Consider the following 20,406-nt stretch of genomic DNA (forward strand, 5'->3'; position numbering starts at 1 on the left):
ATGCAGGCAGCCCAGGTCTTGGGACGCTGCCTGCACCCGGTCCGCGCCTGTCCCCACAAGTCCCTGTGCTCCCCACCAGCCCCAGTGTCTCGGTGCCAGGGTTGCAGGGGGAGGGTGGAAGGTGTGTGTGCCCACTGCAGAGGAAGCCTGCGACTCCCAACATCGGGCTGTGGAGGGGGCGTGGCCACCCAGAGGCCAGGGGTGGGCGGAGCTGCAGAGGCTGAGCCCCCGCCCCCCAGGGCTCAGAGCACCTTCTGGACGCTGACAACCCAGGTGCAGGGACCACAACAGGGTCCACGACATGCAGTCCCAAAATGCGGCCAGGAGCAGCAGCCAAGGGCCGCAGGGGGCGGGGGCGGGGAGCCCAGGCTCGAGCCTCAGCAGCATCCTGAGGGCCGAGGGCTGTGCCGGACCGCATCCGCGTCATTTCCCAGGGGTGCCTGGGATCAGACCTGGGACCAGACATAGACTCTGTCCCTACAGTGCTCACGGGGCGGGGTGTGCGTGTGTGTGTGTGCGTGTGAGAGAGAGAGTGAGAGAGAGAGACAGAGATGACACTCTGCCCAGACTGGCTGGGGGAGCAGGGCACAGCAGCAAAGGCACCTACAGGGCAAAGGGTGCAGCTTGAGGACAGATGCTGGCCCAGGGCAGGGGGTGGACGGGGACCTGAGGGCCCGGGCAGAGGTGCAGGCAGCGTGCATTGGTGTGTAGCTGGAGTGAGGCACATGTGTGTGCCAGACACGGGGCCCCTGGGTGGTGACAGCACCAAAGGCCCTGAGAAGGGCCAGGCAGCTACAGGGCATGTAGGGGTGGCGGGTGGTGGGGTTACAGAGACCAGGCTGTGGGGTTGGGGTAGCCGGGCAGCAGGGCTGAGGCCCAGTGTCCACGACCGGTTCCCCATGTGGGGACAGGATACGGAGAGCTCAGAGGGCACAGAGCTCTCTGCAGTATCCCAGGCCAGGCCAGGCCCTGCACACAGCAGTCAAGAGTGCAGGCCCCCAGGGAGCAATGCAGCACCCGGCTCACAGCAGCCCCGCCTCCCCACCAGGCTGCTGGCAGCAGGCTCACCTGGCGCTAGGACGATGGGCTCGGGCTCCCCGCGGTTTCCGTAGTAGCAAACGACATCTCCCTTCGTTGTGCTGCGGCCGGATGAGAGCAGGTCAGACAGGGGCGTGGGGGGTTGGTGGGGGTGGGAGCAGGGCACGCACACAAGGGGCGGCGTCTGCCTCTGGCACCACCCAGCCAGGCCGGGGGTTGGGGGGGAGGCGCTGGAAGGTAGGGTCACAGAGACCCCAGCTCCTGCCCAGCACCCCTGGCTGACCCTCCTGCCTCCCTGAATGCCCTCGGCAGGGGCACAAGGAGGCCGCCTGTGCCAGGTACAGGCCTGACCTGCACCCACCAACACCAGCCCCCTCTGTCGGCTGTGGCCCCGACCTGAAGGCACCTCGTGGGCTAAGGGGGTGGGGCGGGGGCACAGACCACGCTCTCCTACTTTCCTGTGCTGAGTGTGCATTTTAGGGCCCTTTGGAATGTTCCAGTGTCTCAGTCCTACACTTCAGTCTATCTGCTGGAACATCCCTTTCTTAGCAAACTAAAGCGGACCACGCTGGGACCCGGGAGACGCCTCTTCAGGCTGGAGGCTGGATGCTGGATACGGGGCTCTGAGCCTTCAGGAGGAACATCGAGGAGAAAGGAGCAGGCGTGGGGATGGAGTCGGGGGCGTGGGGGGGTCCTCCCCTTCCCCCAGGCAGGACCCACCCCCACCCCAGCCAGCTGTGTTCACATCCGGTTCATGTTTCTCCCTCATCACAGCCCTAAGCAGCTTTCTTGGGATGCTGACTATGGGGCTGGTGCTGTGGCACAGCAGGCTGTCTCCTCCACCTGCAGGGCCGGCATCCCATATGGGCGCCGGCTCGTGTCCCCACTGCTCCTCTTCCAATCCCGCTCTCTGTTTATGGCCTGGGAAAGCAGTGGAGGATGGCCCAAGCGCTTGGGCCCTGCACCTGCATGGGAGACCCAGAAGAAGCTCCTGGCTCCTGGTCAGCCCAGCTCCAGCCGTTGCTGCCATTTGGGGAGTGAACCAGTGGATGGGAGACCTTTCTCTCTGTCTCTCCCTCTCTGTCTGTCTGTAACTCTGCCTCACAAATACACCAATGGAATCTTTAAAAAGATGCTGGGCTAACGCTTTTCAGAGGTTTTGTTCGCAGGCAGAAGGCGCTTCCGAGCTTCTGGTGTGAGAACCTTAGAAGTAGGAGGCCACTCTCGGCTGTGGCCGGGGCCCCCCGGAGCCGGGGAGGGAGGCTCTGACCCCGCGACAGCTGTGGCCAGGCTGAGTCTCCCTCCCTTCCAGGCGCAGACTTCCAACTGCTCCCAGCTGCCGACCGACACAGGGACACGCCCCCTGCCCACTGTATGCCCTCCTGGGCGGTGTCAGGGAGGCGGGACCTGACCCCTCCAGGCTCTGGGAGCTGGGAGAGCTGCTCGGGCTCCAGCCCCGACTGCAGGAGCCACCTGCCCACGCATCCACTCTGAGAATAGTGCCTTTCATGTCCCACCCTCAGGGCTCCTGAGAGCACTGACCCTACCACGTCACAGCACGGGTCTGCTCTGATCTGGGGTCCCATCAACACCTGAACGTGGGGGAGCAGAGGGCACAGGCAGCCAAGGGCGTGAGAGGAAGGTTCCAGAGCAGCTGCTCCCGTGGGACGACGAAGGTGTCTCTCCATGCAGGGGCGGGAAGCTGCCGTGCACGGTGGGCCTGGGGCTTAGGAGCCCTGGACTTGCCCTTACGGGAGGCGGCAGCCTCAGCACGGACATCTGGACGCGGCAGCGCTGGGGTCTGGACCACCACCACAGCGGCCCACGCATCACAGGCTTTGCCCATGGGGTGGCCTCGGCCTCAGGGCAGCACGACTGGGGGGCAGTGGGATCTTCAAGAGCGGGGCCCAATGCGGTGTCCTTGGGTCCCTGGAGCCCGGCCTTGGGAACACAGTTCTCACAGGAGGGTCCTCCCAGAAGCCTGAGCTTGGGGCCAACGACCGCCCCCCCCCCCCACGCTACGTGGGGCGTTCGCCATGGTCTGCAAGTGCTGTTCTGACTCTTAGCTTCCTAAACTGTGAGCTACTAAGCAAACCTCTCTCTCTTTCTTTCTTTCTTTCTTTTTTGACAGGCAGAGTTAGTGAGACAGAGAGAAAGGTCTTCCTTTCCATTGTTTCACCCCCTAAATGGCCACTACGGCCGGCGCGCTGTGCCAATCTGAGCCAGGAGCCAGGTGCTTCTCCTGGTCTCCCATGGGATGCAGGGCCCAAGCACTTGGGCCATCATCCACTGCACTCCAGGGCCACAGCAGAGAGCTGGCCTGGAAGAGGGGCAACCGGGACAGCATCCGGCACCCCAACCGGGACTAGAACCCGGGGTGCTGGCACTGTAGGCGGAGGATTAGCCTAGTGAGCCACGGCGCCGGCCAAACCTCTCTTTCATCAACAGCACATTTCAGGGTTTTGTCGTAGAATCCAGGAGCAGACTGATTGCGGGCAGCAGGGTGCTGACCTCCTGCCCTGTCTTCCTGTCCTGGAGGAAGCCCCTGGCCTAACCGTGTGCCTTGACACCTGGGGCCAGGTGGCACCGGGCAGGGTGGCTGTCCCCCCAACCCCGGCAGACCCACCTCAAGTCGGCAGCTAGGAGGTTGAAGCCGTTGTACAGGTGGCCCTCGACGGAGACCTTCTTCAGGTAGGACAAGCTGTCCAGGTCCGTGGTCAGAAAGTGGGTCACGAGCTCACCTGCGGGCAGGGGGACAGACGCCCGTGGCCGAGGCAGCAGGAAAGAGCCTTTCTCCCCGGGAGGACTGAGGTGGGGCCCCCAAGGAGGATGAAGGCAGACGGGGGGCAGAGGGAATCACACTGGAGACCCTCCGCCTGGAGTCAGCCATGCCCCTTCAACTCAGCCAAAAGCCTTCAACAGGCTACCCACCTCATTACTTCTCCATGATGGAAAGGGATCAGGAAGAGGGTGGGGGTGGGGTGGAGGAAGCACCAGGAGTGGGGGCAATGTGTGCCCACAGAGCTGTCCTCTGGTCAGCAGCGGGGACAGTGAGGCAGTGGTTGGGAGTGACACCCTCGGGGGGCTGACAGGCAGGCACGGAGCAGGTCCCATGTCACGTGGGCCAGGCTGAGGTGGCTCCAAACGAGGCCCACACTTCTCCTTTCTCTTCCACGTGATCCCCATACCCCTACCCCACAACTTGAGGAAGCCCTGCAGGACCCCACCTGACCCCTCTCCCAGCTCCACCCTACCCGCACCCTCATCACGCCCGCCTCACCAAGTCCCTGCCTGCTGCACCTCGGCCCCGCCCCTCCCACGTCGACTCCGCCCCATTGGCCTCAGCCCCGCCCTGGCCACGCCCCTGCCCAGCTAGACTCCGCCCAGCTGCCGCGGCCCCGCCCCGCCCCAGGAGCCGCTGCCCGCCCTACCTCGGCCTCGGGCCTCCGGGTCCTGCCGCGGCTGCAGGTAGTTAGTGAGCGCCGCCAGCTTCCCGCGCGTGCTGATGCCCAGCCACGTGCCGCCTTCCCTGCCCTCCTCCATGTCGAGCCCTGCCGCAAACCACAAGCATTACTACCCACAGGGCCCGCCACCAAGAGGTCCGGACCCCACCCGGCCCCTGCCCCGATCCCTGGGAGACGCAGAATGGGCAGAATGCGTCTGGAGCGCCGGGGGTGGTGCAGGAGCAGGGCCCACAGGCCCAGATGCACCACGCGCCAGGGCCCGCCTGAGGCTGGGGAGGCCTAAAGCCGCAGGAGGACGCTCTCCTAAAGAGGAAGTCATCTTACCCAAGGCGGGGCAGACAGAGCCAAGTCGTCAAAATGTGATTGTGAAAATATCTACTTGGGGGACTGGTGCTGTGGCATAGCGGGTAAAGCCTGCCGTGCTGGCATCCCATATGGATGCCGGTTCGAGTCCCGGCTGCTCCACTTCTGATCCAGCTGTCTGCTATGGCCTGGGAAAGCAGTGGAGGATGTGCCAATCCTTGGACCCTTGCACCCACGTGGGAGATCAGGAAGAAGCTCTAGGATCCTGGCTTCGGATCGGCGCAGCTCTGGCCACTGTGGCCAATTGGGGAGTGAGCCAGAGGATGGAAGACCTCTCTCTCTCTGCCTCTCCTTCTCTCTGTGTATAACTCTGACTTTCAAATAAATAAATCTTTTTAATAAGTCTCTGCATATATATATATATATATATATGAAAGTCAGTTACACAGAGAGAGAAGGAGGGGCAGAGAGAGAGAGAGAGAGAAGTCTTTCATCTGCTGGTTCACTCCTCAATTTGCTGCAACGGCTGCAGCTGTGCCAATTTGAAGCCAGGATCCAAGAGTTTCTTCCAGGTCTCCCACGCGGGTGCAGGGGCCCAAGGACTTGGGCCATCTTCCACTGCTCTCCCAGGCCATAGCAGAGAGCTGGATCGGAAGTGGAGCAGCCAGAATTCAAACCGGCGCCCATACGGCATGCCAACACTGCAGGTGGCGGCTTAATCTGCTATACCACAGTGCCGGCCCCTCAAGTAAATAAATCTTTTTTATCTTTTATCTTTTTTTTTTTTTTTTACAGGCAGAGTTAGACAGTGAGAGAGAGAGAGAGAGAAAGAAATGTCTTCCTTCTGTTGGTTCACCCCACAAATGGCTGCTACAGCCGGCGCGCTGCAGCTGGTGCACTGTGCCAATCCGAAGCCAGGAGCCAGGTGTTTCCTCCTGGTCTCCCATGCGGGTGCAGGGCCCAAGCACTTGGGCCATCCTCCACTGCACTCCCTGGCCACAGCAGAGAGCTGGACTGGAAGAGGAGCAACCGGGACAGAATCCGGCGCCCCGACCGGGACTAGAACCCGGTGTGCAGGCGCCACAGGCGGAGGATTAGCCTAGTGAGCCGTGGTGCCAGCCAAAATAAATCTTTTAAGAAAAAAAAAGTATGCCATTCACAACAGTGTTAAAAAAAAAAAAAACACTTAGTATGGGGGCTGGCATAACATAGCAGATAAAGCTGCAGGGCCAGCTTCCCATATGAACACTGGTTTGAGTCCTGGCTGCTCCATTTCCAACCCAGCTCCCTGCTAAATGCATCTGGGGAATGAACCAGCACGTGGAAGGTCTCTCTCTCTCTCTCTCTCTCTCTCTCTTTCAAATAAATAATTTTTAAAAAAAAATAGTATGATTAAAAAAAAGTTACTTAGGGAAATGTTCAAGCGGGATGGGTGATACTCAAAGATGGAAATCCACAGGGTGCCGCAGAGAGAAGTGGAGCTGACCTGATTTAAGGAGAGCTGTCAAGACTGACTACTGTTCCATGACACTTCTGCCCACAGGACTCTGGGTTTGCACAATCCCAATCAATTCAAACCACCAGCAGGGGGCGTGTGCTGGGATGCAGCCCGTTAGGCCACAGCTTGAGATGCCAGCATCCCAAATGGGACTGCCGGTTCCACTCCCAGCTGCTCTGCTTACAGCCCAGCTACTCCGCTCCTTGCTAATGGGCCTGGGAGGCAGTGGATGATGGCCCAGGGACTCCGACCCCTGCCACCCACCTGGGAGAATAACACAGAGTCCCTAGCTCCTGGCCTGTTGTGGGGGAACGAACCAGCAGATGGAAGGATTCTCTTAGTCATTTAGATAAATAAGTAAACCTTTAAACAAACAAAGCAAACCAAAAGCACACAGCAGGTCTGTCACAGAGAGTGACTGGCTGTCCCTAAAGCAGAAAGCACAGACAGAGCTGGAGGACTCACACACTAATTCCAGGACTTCGGGAAAGGCATCGGGGTGGCCTTGTGGTGTAACGGGTTACACTGATGCTTGGGATGCCTGTGACCCAGTCCCTGCTGATGCCCCTGGGAGGCAGCAGACGATGGCTCCGGTGCCTGGGTTCCTGCCACCCATGTGAAATACCCGGATGGAACTCCTGACTCCTGGCTTCACCCTGGCCCACCCCCAGCTGCTGTGGGCCGTCACAGACTGAGTCTACGAAGGACCACCCTTCTCTCTGTATATCCCCACCCCACCCCCAACCCCTGTCACTCTGCCTTTCAAATAAACATAAAACCTTAAAAAAAAGTGACAATAAACAGTAGTGGAGACAGTTTGGCATTGGCATCCACACACACAGACAAATGGGACACGAGAGGGGCTCAGGACTGATTTATAATTGCCACAGTCATGGAAGAAGCGAAAGAATACCCAATTACGAAATAATGCTGAGACGGGGGAAGGGGATGAACCTCGACCCCTGCTCCAAACCAGGAATAAACAAACAAAAACCGGCCGGCGCCGCGGCTCACTAGGCTAATCCTCCGCCTTGCGGCGCCGGCACACCGGGTTCTAGTCCCGGTCGGGGCGCCGGATTCTGTCCCGGTTGCCCCTCTTCCAAGCCAGCCCTCTGCTGTGGCCAGGGAGTGCAGTGGAGGATGGCCCAGGTGCTTGGGCCCTGCACCCCATGGGAGACCAGGAAAAGCACCTGGCTCCTGGCTCCTGGCTCCTGCCATCAGATCAGCACGGTGCACCGGCTGCAGCGCGCCGGCCACGGCGGCCATTGGAGGGTGAACCAACGGCAAAGGAAGACCTTTCTCTCTGTCTCTCTCTCTCACTGTCCACTCTGCCTGTCAAAAAAAAAAAAAAAAAAAAAAAAAAAAAAAAAAAAAACCACCAATCTGGGATAAAGCTCGGACCAAAATCCCAAATCGAAAGACTTCTGGGAAAAATATTGCTGTAGTCTTTTTTAAAAAAAGATTTATTACTTTTATTTGAAAGGCAGAGTTACAGAGAAGCAGAGGCAGAGAGGGAGAGGGAGAGAACTCTTCCATCCATTGGCTCATTCCCTAAACAGCCGCAAAAGCTGGAGCTGGGCTGATCTGAAGCCAGGAGCCAGGAGCTTCTTCCAGATCTCCCACACCGGTGCAGGGGCCCAAGGACATGGGCCATCTCCTACTGCTTTGCCTACCTTAAGACCATAACGGGGCCAGGGCTGTGGCATAGCAGGTAAAGCCACCACCTACAGTGCCAGCATCCCATACGGGCACCAGTTCTAGCCCCGGCTGCTCCACTTCTGATCCAGCTCTCTGCTGTGGCCTGGGAAAGCAGTACAAGATGGCCCAAGTCCTTGGGCCCCTGCACCCATGTGGGAGACTCGGAAGAAGCTCCTGGCTCCCGACTTCGGATCTGGCGCTGCTCTGGCCGTTGGGGCCAACTGGGGAGTGAACCAGCAGATGGAAGACCTCTCTTTCTCTCATTCTCTCTCTCTCTCTTTCTCTCTTTCTGTCTCTCTGCCTCTGCCTCTCTGTAACTTTGCCTTTCAAATAAATAAATAAATCTTTTTTAAAAATGTGAGTAGGCAGTACATTTATCATACATAACCATACATATCATACATAACCAGAATGCATAAAGAAATCCTACAAATCAACAATTTAGAAAATGAGCCGGGGGCACACATTTAGCCTAGCAGTTAGGACACCCACACCCCCCACTGCAGTACATGGGTTTCACTCCCACCTCTGGCCCCTGGGTCCAGCATTCCTGCTAAAGCCCACCCTGGGAGGCAGCCACGATGGTTCAAGTGATTGGGTTTCTGCCACCCACGTGGAAGACCTGGATTGAATTTCCAGCCCCAACCTCTCAAGTAAATAAAACAAACAAATAAATCCTTTTCAAAAAAACAAAAGAGAATGAAAGCCCCATATTCACCCTTGACCAAGCAACGGGAACCAGACTTGTCTATCCACATACAACTAATAACAAAAACAAAAACACATGAAACAATGTTTTTGTTGGTTTGTTTGATTTAAAGATCTATTTATTTGAAAGGCAGAGTTAGAGACAGAGAGAACCTTCATCCGCTGGTTCACTCCCCTAAATGGCTGCAACAGCCAGGATTGGGCCAGGTTAAAGCCAGGAGCTAGGAGGTCCTTCTGGGTCTCCCATGTGAGTGCAGGGGCTCAAGCACTTGGGCCATCTTCCACTGCTTTCCCAGGTGCATTAGCAGGGAGCGGGATGGGAAGTGGAGCAGCCAGGACTTGAACAGGGGCTCATATGGGATGCCAGCACTGCAGGCCGTGAAGTTAACATACTAAGCCACAACAACGGCCCCTGAAACAATGGGTCTCAAGAAAGAGGACCCAAGAGGCGGGAAACAAATTAGCTGAGTGGGGGCCCAGGCAGAGTCCACTGGACTCCCTGAGCTGAAGACAGGGCCCAGGAGTCTGGGGGAGGCTGAGGCACTAGGATTCATGGGACAGAGGTCCAGAGAGATGTACAAACCCCGGAGGTCAGATCGGCACAGGTGTACAGGGAACTCTCAAGGCTGGGAAAGAGCTGCCTGGGAGGACCAGAGGGAATGGCGCTCACACAGGGCAGGGCAGACTGCCAGTACCAGAAACCAGGGTGGGAAACCTTAGAAAGCAGGGGGCACTGGGAAAAACAGAGAGAAAGACCCTGGGAAATAATCAGCACTAGCCTGGGGACAGCCAGCGCTAACGACCGGATCTTCAGAACAAGATCTGAAAGGGTGCCAGGTGTTTCCGAGTGACTTCACTGTGGTCCAGGGGAAAAAGCTCAGGAATAGCTAAAGGGGAGGGGGCAGGCGCTAGGGCACCGCAGGGTAAGCAGGCCGCTGCATGCAACGCCAGCCTCCCATACATCAGAGTGCTGGTTCCAGTCCTGGCTGCTCTGCTTCTGATCCAGCTCCCTGCGAATGCACCTGGGAAAGCAACCGAAGATGACCCAAGTGCTCGGGCCCTGCCACTCACATGGGAGACTCGGATGGAGTTCTTGGCTCCAGCCTGGTCCAGCCCCAGATGTTGCAGGGAATGAAACAGCAAATGGAAGACTCTCTCTCTCTTATTTCTCTCTCTCTCTGCCTTTCAAATAAATTTATTTTGTAAAAAAAAAAAAAGGTATATTTAGAGATATGCAAAAATATTCAGCCTCCAACTAGATAGGATCCATAAATGCCTGCCACTCAACCAAAAGTCTCCAGACGTGCAAAGCAGCAGGACAGCACAGCCCACTAGGAGTTCAGTCCATTCATTAAAGAACAGACACCTGGCCGGTACTGTGACATAGAACGTTAAGCCTTCGTCTACATTGTCGGCATCCCATTTAAGCTTCAGTTTGAGTCCTAGCTACTCTACTTTTTTTTTTTTTTTTTTTGACAGGTAGAGTTATAGACAGTGAGAGAGAGAGACAGACAGACAGACAGAAAGGTCTTCCTTCCGTTGGTTCACTCCCCAAATGGCCACCATGGCCGGCACTGCGCCAATCCGAAACCAGGAGCCAGGTGCTTCTCCTGGTCTCCCATGTGGGTGCAGGGGCCCAAGCACTTGGGCCATCCTCCACTGCCCTCCCAGGCCACAGCAGAGAGCTGGACTGGAAGAGGAGCAACCGGGACTAGGACCTGGCACCCATATGGGATGCCGGCGCCGCAGGCGGAGGATTAACCAAGTGAGCCACGGTGCCAGGCCCCTGGCTACTCCACTTCTGACCCAGCTCCCTGCTAATGTGCCTGAGAAAGCAGCAGAGGACGGCCCTGCACCCACATGGGAGACCCAGAAGAAGCTCCTGGCTTCAGCTCAACCCAGTTCCAGCCACTGCAGCCATCTGGGGAGTGAACCAGGGGATCGAAGACCTCTTTCTCTCTCTCTGCCTCTGGCTCTCCTTCTCTGTAATTCTGACTTTCAAATAAATAAATAAATCTTAAAAAAAAAAAAAAAGAATGGACACCAAGGCCATAACTGGCCTTGTGGCTGTGTTCATAAGCTATAAAAATGGGATTTCTAGAGCTGACAACTGCAATGTGCGAAATGCAGAACACAGTGGCTGGATGGGCGTGAGAGCAGGTCAGGTGGCCCGGGGGCAGGACACACAGGGGTCTTCACAAAGTCTGTGCAGAGTGAGTACCACGAAAAAGCCATGTATGGATCTCAACATTTTCTGTACCAAAACAAACTTATGCTTTTGTTTTTTTGTTGTTGTTGTTGAGATTTATTTTATTTGTTTGAAAGGCAGAATGACAGAGACAGTGTGAGAGAAAGATGTTCCATCTGGGTCACTCCCCAGATGGCCACAATGGCTGGGGCTGAGTCAATCCAGAGCCAGGAGCCAGGAATACCAACCGGGTCTCCCATGCGGATGGCAGGGACCCAAGCACCTGGGCCATCCTCTGCTGCCTTCCCAGGTGCGTTAGCAGGGAGCTGGATCGGAAGCGGAGCAGAACTCGAACCAGAACTCTGATATGAATGCCTGAGACATGTATGGCGGCTTAGCCCACCGCATCACGACAGCAACCTCCAAACTTATTATTTTAACTCCATTTTCCCATCAGCTTTCAGAAGTACCCTCATAGCAACAGAAATGACCTAAAACGGAACACAGAGAGAAAAGGAGGTCCTCCAAAACGAAGCGAGACGTGGACAGCCTCAAGTGGACTAACACACATGGGACTGGAGCTGGCGAGGGGTGGGGAGGACTGGACAGAGAGGGGGAGCAGGAGACAGGAGGGAAAGAACTTGAAGAAGTCCCAGCCAGCCGGGTTTTTATCAAGTGGACTAACACACATGGGACTGGAGCTGGCGAGGGGTGGGGAGGACTGGACAGAGAGGGAGAGCAGGAGACAGGAGGGAAAGAACTTGAAGAAGTCCCAGCCAGCCGGGCTTTTATCAAGTGGACTAACACACATGGGACTGGAGCTGGCGAGGGATGGGGAGGACTGGACAGAGAGGGAGAGCAGGAGACAGGAGGGAAAGAAGTTGAAGAAGTCCCAGCCAGCCGGGCTTTTATCAAGTGGACTAACACACATGGGACTGGAGCTGGCGAGGGGTGGGGAGGACTGGACAGAGAGGGAGAGCAGGAGACAGGAGGGAAAGAACTTGAAGAAGTCCCAGCCAGCCGGGTTTTTATCAAGTGGACTAACACACATGGGACTGGAGCTGGCGAGGGGTGGGGAGGACTGGACAGAGAGGGAGAGCAGGAGACAGGAGGGAAAGAACTTGAAGAAGTCCCAGCCAGCCGGGTTTTTATCAAGTGGACTAACACACATGGGACTGGAGCTGGCGAGGGGTGGGGAGGACTGGACAGAGAGGGAGAGCAGGAGACAGGAGGGAAAGAACTTGAAGAAGTCCCAGCCAGCCGGGTTTTTATCAAGTGGACTAACACACATGGGACTGGAGCTGGCGAGGGGTGGGGAGGACTGGACAGAGAGGGAGAGCAGGAGACAGGAGGGAAAGAACTTGAAGAAGTCCCAGCCAGCCGGGCTTTTATCAATCCGATGATTTGCACTTCTGGCACGTACGATGGAGAGCTGTTGCCACTGGTCCAAGGACCTCACCAGCCTAAACTTCTGCACCGACACCGGATGGTGAGAGGAAGGGGCCTTAGCACCTTTCACCTGTAAGGTGGACGTACCAACTGCTGGGACCGTCGGCACAGCAAGGGGTGTGGGTGGGAAACAGAAACACAACATCAGGTGCACCTGTGTCGCACAAGGACCCAACCCACGCTCCCATGGCAAGGGTGATCTTTTCGCCTGATGTGACCTGTTCTTCCGGGGGTCCCACAGCACATGAAGCCACACCAACGGTGCTGGGTGCACAGTCCGGGTCTGCCTGGCCCCGGCGGCTGGGCGCACAGTCCCGGGTCTGCCTGGCCCCGTGCAGCCGGGTGCACTCGTGCGCGGAAGCAGTGCGTGGACTCACCGCTGAGGATCTCGTTGTTGCTCCCCCAGAAGTCTGCTAACTTGGACGGCCTGTGATAGAATTCGTCCCTGTTGGCAGCCAGGATGAGCCTGGGGGGTGGGGCAGGAGGAGCCTGGCTGTCTCCAACGCAAGCAAAACAACAGAAGCCGCCCTCTTCCCTCTCTCGCTCCCACAGGGAAAGCGGCCCCAGCGGCAGCAGCGTTTAGCCTAGTGAGCCCGAAAGAAGCCAAGGCACCCACCGCCCTCCGTGCACCCGCCAGGATGGCGCCGGCAGCCAGCACCGCACTCAGAGTCCCTGCCCGGGAAATAGGCACGTGCTGCACACTACGTATATCTGCACTGCTCGGCATGGCGGGGACAGGTCCCGGGTGGCCTCATCCGCCGACACACACCTCACCCTTCCCAGCTGGTGGCAGGAACCAGGAGCAGGCAAGGGTTGTGCCTGGCACCAAGCATGCCCTGGGAGCCGCGTCTGGAGCTGGAGGGGGACGGGCCCCGTGTGAGCACCCCTGCTGCAGGCGCTCCAGCGCACACTCAGAACGTCCACAGCGTATGCGCGTCTGCTGAGGCTTTTGCTGTTGGAGAGGGCGCAGGGCAGGGGACTTCCCTGTGTTTTAGTCTTTCTTTGCGTGATGAATCAAACATGTTATTTCCTTGGTTACCAAAAGATGAGGGCGGGCATTTAGCCTAGCCGTTGGGACACCTGGGCCCACATCTGAGTGCCTAGGTTTGCTGCCTGGCTCCAGCTCCCGCTTCCTGCGAATGTGCACCCAGGGGAGCAACAGGTGATGGTTCAAGGGTTGGGTCCCTGCTACCCACATGGGATACGTCAACTGAGTTCCCGGCGGCTCTCAGCTTCAGACTTTTGGAGAGTGAGCAGCAGATGGGATCTCTCTCTCTCTCTCTCTCTCTCTCTCTCTTTTAAAGATGTGGTCAAAATTTTAAGAACCCTGGTTTCAAGGGAGGAAACTGGAATTCCACCTAACCCTGGGTTAAACCACGGTGGTTGGAAGACCCTCAGGTACTGTGCTGTGAGCAGGTCCATGAAGCAGGTGCCACAGCCCCCACGGGCAGGAGCTTGGTGGGCTGCTGGTTATGCTGGATCTAAAGCCAGGATGTGATGGTGAGACCATATTGAGGTTGTTTTTTTTTTTTAAGATTTATTTATTCATTTGTTTGAAAGAGTTACAGAGAGAGAGGGAGGGAGGGAGAGAAGGAGAGAGGGGGAGAGAGGGAGAGAGAGAGAGAATCTTCCATCTGCTTGTTCACTCCCCAAATAGCCACAACGGCCAGGGCTGTGCCACACTGAAGCCAGGAGCTTCATCTGGGTCTCCTCTGTGGGTGCAGGGGCTCAAGCATCTGAGCCATCCTCCACTGCTTTTCCCAGGCCACCAGCAAGGAGCTGGATCAGAAGCGGAGCAGGAGTCGGCGCTGTGGTGGAGCAGGTAAAGCCGCCGCCTGTAGTGCTGGCATCCCATGTAGGTGCCAGTTCAAGTCCCGGCTGCTCCACTTCTGATCCAGCTCTCTGCTATGGCCTGGGAAAGCAGTAGAAGATGGCCCAAGTCCTTGGGTCCCTGCACCCACGTGGGAGACCCAGAGGAGGCTCCTGGCTCCTGGCTGCAGATCGGTGCAGCTCAAGCCAACTGGGGAGTGAACCAGCGGATGGAGGACCCTCCCTGCCTCTTCTTCTCTACATGTGTAACTCTGACTTCCAAATAAATAAATCTTTAAAGCAAAACAAAACAAAACAAAAGGAAGTGGAGCAGCCAGGACATGAACCAGTGCCCATATGGGATGCTGGTGTCACAGGCAGTGGCTTCACTGGCTATGCCACAACACTGGACCCCATAAAGAATTTTTTAAGACTCCAGTATCAATTGCATTGCTTCTGGGAAGCACTTGCTCATGGCGAGACACAAACTAATAACGATGTAGCTAAAACCCAAAGTGAAGGAAGCGCATGGTGGCACAGCAGGTAAGCATCCCATATCTGAGTGCTGGTTCAAGTCCTGGCTGCTCCCTCCACTTCCCATTCTAGCTCCCTGTAATGCGCCTGGGAAAGCAGTGGAGGATGACCCAAGTGCTTGAGCCCCTGCCGTCTGGCTGTTTGCAATCATTTTTGGGAGTGAACCACAGATGGAAGAGCTCTCTTTGATTCTCCCTCTAAGTCTTTCAAAAAAGAAAAAAAAAAAATCCAAAGTGAAATTCGTGACAGCACCCAGGGGAGCCAAGGTGCCCCTCTGTGCACCTCCCCAGGAAGCCCCAGACCTCCCAGGGCTCTGGGTCCCATCCACACAGACGGCTCCAAGGGCTGCACTGGGTCTCAGGCCCATGCAACAACCCAAGACAGATAGGGGCGGGGTGGCCACTGTCCCAGACAATCCTCTGCAGTATGGAGTTCCAACCCGGACCTCCAGCTGCTCTGTCCTGTCTGGGCAGAGGGGCCCCGCCCACACCAGCCACTGTGCCTCCCTGCCCTGCAATGCTCTGGCAGGCAGCCCATGTCCCTCTGCGCTGCGGACCATGCTGGGTAGAAGGGGCCTGTTAGCTGCGGCTTAGGCAGTGGTCAGGAAGACGCAGAGTCCACCATTACCAAGCATGAGACAAGGAGCTGCTGCGGGGAGGCACGCCCACCTCCCCCCAAGCCCCACCCCCAATGTGGGTGGGGGCGGGGCGGGGTCAAGTCCCACGTGGTCCGGTCCCAGCCCCCTCTCTTAAATAGTGCGCATTCCTCCTCCGGCTTGTGAGTAGGGCGTAGGTCCCGCCAGCCCCGCTGCCCCCAGGGAGAGGGCGCTGAGCTATTGGCTCCGATCCTTATGTAAGCTTCCGGCAAAGAGAAAATAAAGTGCGCGGGTGGGGGAGAACGCGGAGAAAAGCTGAGTCAGCACAGACTAAGGCGCTCAGCAGCCTATTTTTAAACAAGGACTGCGCTCCCCTAATAACTCCCACGCGTTAACTGGCCGGTTATTTTTATCACGGGAGCCGCTGCTCGGCTGACAGGCGAGTGGATCGCCGGGGATTTCATCAAACGCAGGAATCAGGGATGCGTGGGCGGGACGAGACCCTGCAGGGCCCGGACCCCAGGGGAGGGAGTGGTGAGCGCCTCAGCCAATGCTCTGGGGGCTGCAGTGCAGGGCGGATGGAGGTCTGAGCGCCTGCACTCTGTGTGCCAGTGGGCCGGAGTGCGCCCAGCACGGTGAGGGGCTCGGATAGCAGGAGACACCCTTCCCCCCACTTTACTGAAACTAATTATCCTTCATCAGGCCTCCCCACACCACTGGGGGTGAGCATGCACCATGTAGGAGTGTGCACGCTTTCTCTCAGTGGTGTGTGTGTGTGTGTGTGTGCGCGCGTGCACCACCTGAGGGTCACAAACATGTGACCGTCCGCGATGACCCCGTGGAAGTCACCCCGAGAGTGCCATGGTTTGCCCAAGCAGCCTCAGCAGGCAGGGGCCTGGTTTTGGGGAGAAAGGGGGGCTTACATGAGAGGGTGACAGGGTTGTCCTGGCTTTCTCTGCAGAGTTCAATCACCACAGCTTGGTGGCTTAAAGGAACACCCTTTCAAGCAGTACACACTGGTCTGGGAGTCCAGGCCCAGCTCCATCGGAGCCTTCTGTGCAAGGTCTCTTGGGGTACTGGCCAGGGCCCCCACAGAAGCATCGGCCCCACCAACCTGCTGCAGCTGCCATCCTCACCAGCGGTGCCTCCCAGCGCTGGAACGGAAGCGGTCACAGGAGGCCCTGGCACCCACCTACCCCCAACACACACACACAGCTGGGGACACCCGGTGTGTCATCAGCCAGCCACTGGAGGCTGTGTCTTCAGTCCGTGGCCAGGTCCTTGAGGTCAGGTCCTGGAGGTGACTCGTGTACTCCAGAACAAGGTCCTACAGTTCTGGAAAGTTCTGCAAAGTCAAGGTGTCGGCAGCGAGGGCCTGTTTGGGAGCTGCTGTCCTCGGCCCATGGACCCTGACCCACGCTGGCGGCCCGTGGTACCTGTCTGTGCCCTCTCATCTTCTTATAAGGACATCAGCGGAATCGTCCAGGGGCCCTTATGTATGACCACGATTCACCTGTGTCACATCTGTTTTTTAATATGGAGAGGCAGAGGCAGAGGCAGAAAGGTCAGTCTTCCATCTGCTGGTTTGCTCCCTAAATGGCCACAACGGCCAGAGCTGGGCTGATCCGAAGCCAGGCTGATCTGAAGCCAGGAGCTTCTTCCAGGTTCCCCACGTAGGCGCAGGGGCCCAAGGACTGGGATCATCTTCCGCTGCCTTCCCAGGCACACCCGCAGGGAGCTGGATCAAAAGTGGAGCAGCTGGGACCTAAACATGGGATGTTGGCACTGCAGGCAGTGGCCCTTCCTGCTACGCCACAGTGCTGGCCGAACCTCTGTCACATCTGGACAGGGCCTGTCTACAGATACAGCCACATCCTGTGGCACTGGCAGTGGAGGACTTGCACACAGGGATCTGAGGGGGTCGGAATTCAGCCCGTGGCAACCTGTGACTGTGGACACCCAACAGCCAAAAGTCGGTTCCATGGCTGGTGCTGCCCCCCACTCAAGGTGCTGTGCCCTCGCTTCCTGGGAGCTGGCGAGGATAGCCCCAGTGGGAATCCTTGGCACAAAGCCCGACTTTCTTTCTCCCTTTCAAAGAAAGATTGATTTGTGTATTTGAAAGGCAGAGTTACAGAGACAGAGAGGGATCTTCCATCTGCTGGTTAACTCCAAAAATATCTGCAACGGACAGAGCCGGGCCAATCTGAAGGCAAGACCATCTTCCAGGTCTCCCACGTGGGTGCAGGGCCCCAAGCACTTGGGCCATTTTCTGCTGCTTTCCCAGGCACAGTCACAGGGAGCTGGATCAGAAGCAGAGCAGTCGGGATTCCAACTGGTGCCCACATGAGATGCAGGCATTGCAGGCAGCAGCTTAATCCGCTGTACCACCACACCGGCCCAAGCAGCCTGGTTTTCTCCTGGGTATTTTCAGCCTGCGTTAGTTTTTTCACCAGTTCTCCAATTATCCATGGTTGCCAAGGTGGGGGTAGAGGGAAAGAGGGCTGACCAGAGGTCAGGGTGATTTGGGGGGTCTGAGCTGGCCGGCCAAGACTGGATGGAAGCAAGTGACCAGGCAGGCCTAGCAGGCCACGTGGGCAAGCTCTTGGTGCCAGCTCCCAGGCTGGACAGGAACAGCTTAGGGAACACTACAGCCGTCGGGTCTGGGTGCAGACACAGAGCATCAGGTTGGTCCCTGGGTGCAGAGCCGAGAGCAGCCAAGCAAGCCGGAGCCCAGCATGGCCTGCACACCACCCGGGAGCGAGGCTGCTGGTGGGTTTGCATGGGTCCTGCTTTCTCCCCCTGTTACATCCATCCATGGGTCCACTCCCCAAATGCCCACAACAGCCAGAGCTGGTTCAAGTTGAAGCCAGGTGGAGCCTGGAACTTGATCCAGGTCTCCCACGTGAGTGACAAGGACCTGGTGCTTAGCCATCACTCACTGCCTCCCGGGGTGAGCATCAGCAGGAAGCTGGAACTGGGAGCCAGAGTCAGGACCCGAACCCAGGCTGTTGTTGTTGTTGTTTTATGCGGGAAGCAGCATCTTGACTGTGGCAGCAAGTGCGTGCACCCCTACATGGTTCCTCTCTGTATGCACAGTTCCCCCTCTGTATGCACCCCTGCACGGTTCCCCTCTGCAGCCAGTTTGCAGGTGGTGTGTCCTCTCTCTCTCTTTAAAGATTTATTTATTTGAAATAGTTACACAGAGAGAAAAGGAGAGGCAGAGACAGAGAGAGAGAGGTCTTCCATCCACTGGTTCACTCCCCAGATGGCTGCAACAGCCGGAGCTGTGCTGATCCAAAGCCAGGAGTCAGGAGCTTCTTCTGGGTCTCCCACATGGGTGCAGGGGCCTAGGACTTGGGCCATTTTCTGCTGATTTCCCAGGCCACAGCAGAGAGCTGGATCAAAAGTGGAGTAGCCGGGACTTGAACTGGTGCCCATATGGGATGCCTGCCCTGCAGGCGGCAGCTTTACCCACTACACCACAGCGCCAGCCTCGAGGTGTGTCCTATTGTGCTTGCCATTCTCCTCTTCTCCCCCTTCTTCCAGTTTTGGCGGTCAGAGATAATAAATTCAGGGTGCAGAATATCACGTGGGGCTGTGGCTGGACCTGGGGGTAACCAAGGGAGCCAGTGACACACTTGGGGTCCACCCGTCCCCTGGCTGTGGGTCCCCATTCCAGGATGCCTTCACTTGCCAGCTGGAACCACAGTGTTGTGCTGCTGGGCGCAGGCGTTCGAGGGAATGTAAATAGTGCACGGGAAAGCTACAAGCCAGAGAGGGGCGGGCCGTGCCAGTTACCAAGTTACCCACATCTCAGCTCCACATCCTCGCTGGGTTGTCTGGGTTGAGAAATGGAGCTCGACTTGCAGCTGGCCTCTGCATCCTGTCAATAGAGGGCGCTGGAGAGCCGTGGAGGAGGAGGGGCTGCTGCTTTTCCCGGATCCCGCCAGGCACATACACCCGACCCTCTCCCAGGGGCTCATGACTGTTCCCAGCACCCGGGGAGGCACATTTCCGTTAGGTTCTGCCAGCGCAATACCCCGGGGGACTTCTCAGCCCATCCTGTGAGCCACGGCCGTACCTTGTCCAGCAAGGTCTGGATTGGACCTTGGCCACCTGGGGTGGAGCAGGGGTTCTGCCCTGGGTACCCCAGCTCAGCCTAGGGGGTGTGGATGCGCTGCATGCCTGCTGATCCTGCTTTTTTTTTTTTTATTTGACAGGTAGAGGTACAGACAGTGAGAGAGAGACAGAGAGAAAGGTCTTCCTTCCATTGGTTCACTCCCCAGATGGCTGCTATGGCCAGAGCTGTGCTGGTCCGAAGCCAGAAGCCAGGTGCTTCCTCCTGGTCTCCCATGGGGTGCAGGGCCCAAGGACCTGGGCCATCCTCCACTGCCCTCCCAGGCCACAGCAGAGAGCTGGACTGGAAGAGGAGCGACCAGAACTAGAACCCGGTGCTCATATGGGATGCTGGCGCCACAGGTGGAGGATTAACCAAGTGAGCCACGGCGCCGGCCCCTGATGCTGGTTTTTAAAAAATGTATTGGGGGGCTGGCGCTGTGGTGTACTGGGTAAAGCTACCTTTACAGGTACTGGTTCGAGACCCAGCTGCTCCACTTCTGATCTTCCCACGTCTCTGCCATGACGTGGGAAAACAGTAGAAATGACCCAAGCTCTTGGACCCCTGCACCCATGTGGGAGACCCAGAAGAAGCTCCTGGCTGCTGGCTTTGGACTGGCCCAGCCCTGGCCACTGCAGCCATCTGGGGAGTGAACCAGCAGATAGAAGACCTCTCTCTCTGCCTCTGCCTCTCTGTACCTCTGCCTTTCAAATAAATAAATTAAAAAAAAAATTTTTTTTTGACAGGCAGAGTGGACAGTGAGAGAGAGAGACAGAGAGAGAAAGGTCTTCCTTTTCCATTAGTTCACCCTCACCTGCGGCTGGCGCACTGTGCTGATCCGAAGACAGGAGCCAGGTGCTTCTCCTGGTCTCCCAGGCAGGTTCAGGGCCCAAGGACTTGGGCCATCCTCCACTGCACTCCCGGGCCACAGCAGAGAGCTGGCCTGGAAGAGGGGCAACCAGGACAGAATCTGGTGCCCCAACTGGGACTAGAACCTGGTGTGCC

General features: G+C 57.4%; 1 protein-coding gene across 12 annotated transcripts in view; it reads right to left on the minus strand.

The window, feature by feature from the left end:
• Window positions 1-20,406, minus strand: part of TANGO2 (transport and golgi organization 2 homolog) — a 44,381-nt gene that overhangs the window by 5,342 nt on the left and 18,633 nt on the right. For 5 of the 12 annotated variants that reach the window (XM_070065895.1, XM_008250582.5, XM_089323573.1 and 2 more), the window contains 4 exons: window positions 12,724-12,812; window positions 4,470-4,589; window positions 3,665-3,779; window positions 1,069-1,139 (listed from right to left, as the gene is read on the minus strand). In XM_070065895.1, the coding sequence (XP_069921996.1) occupies window positions 1,069-1,139; window positions 3,665-3,779; window positions 4,470-4,589; window positions 12,724-12,812 (395 nt within the window). Of the gene's footprint in view, window positions 1-1,068; window positions 1,140-3,664; window positions 3,780-4,469; window positions 4,590-12,723; window positions 12,813-19,094; window positions 19,184-20,406 lie in introns of all 12 variants that reach the window. The other 7 variants (XM_070065899.1, XM_051837237.3, XM_089323574.1 and 4 more) reach the window with 3 other exon arrangements.

The sequence above is a fragment of the Oryctolagus cuniculus genome, chromosome 21 (assembly GCF_051225735.1).
Source record: "Oryctolagus cuniculus isolate XC-2025 breed Fujian yellow rabbit chromosome 21, ASM5122573v1, whole genome shotgun sequence".
Lineage (NCBI taxonomy): Eukaryota > Metazoa > Chordata > Mammalia > Lagomorpha > Leporidae > Oryctolagus > Oryctolagus cuniculus.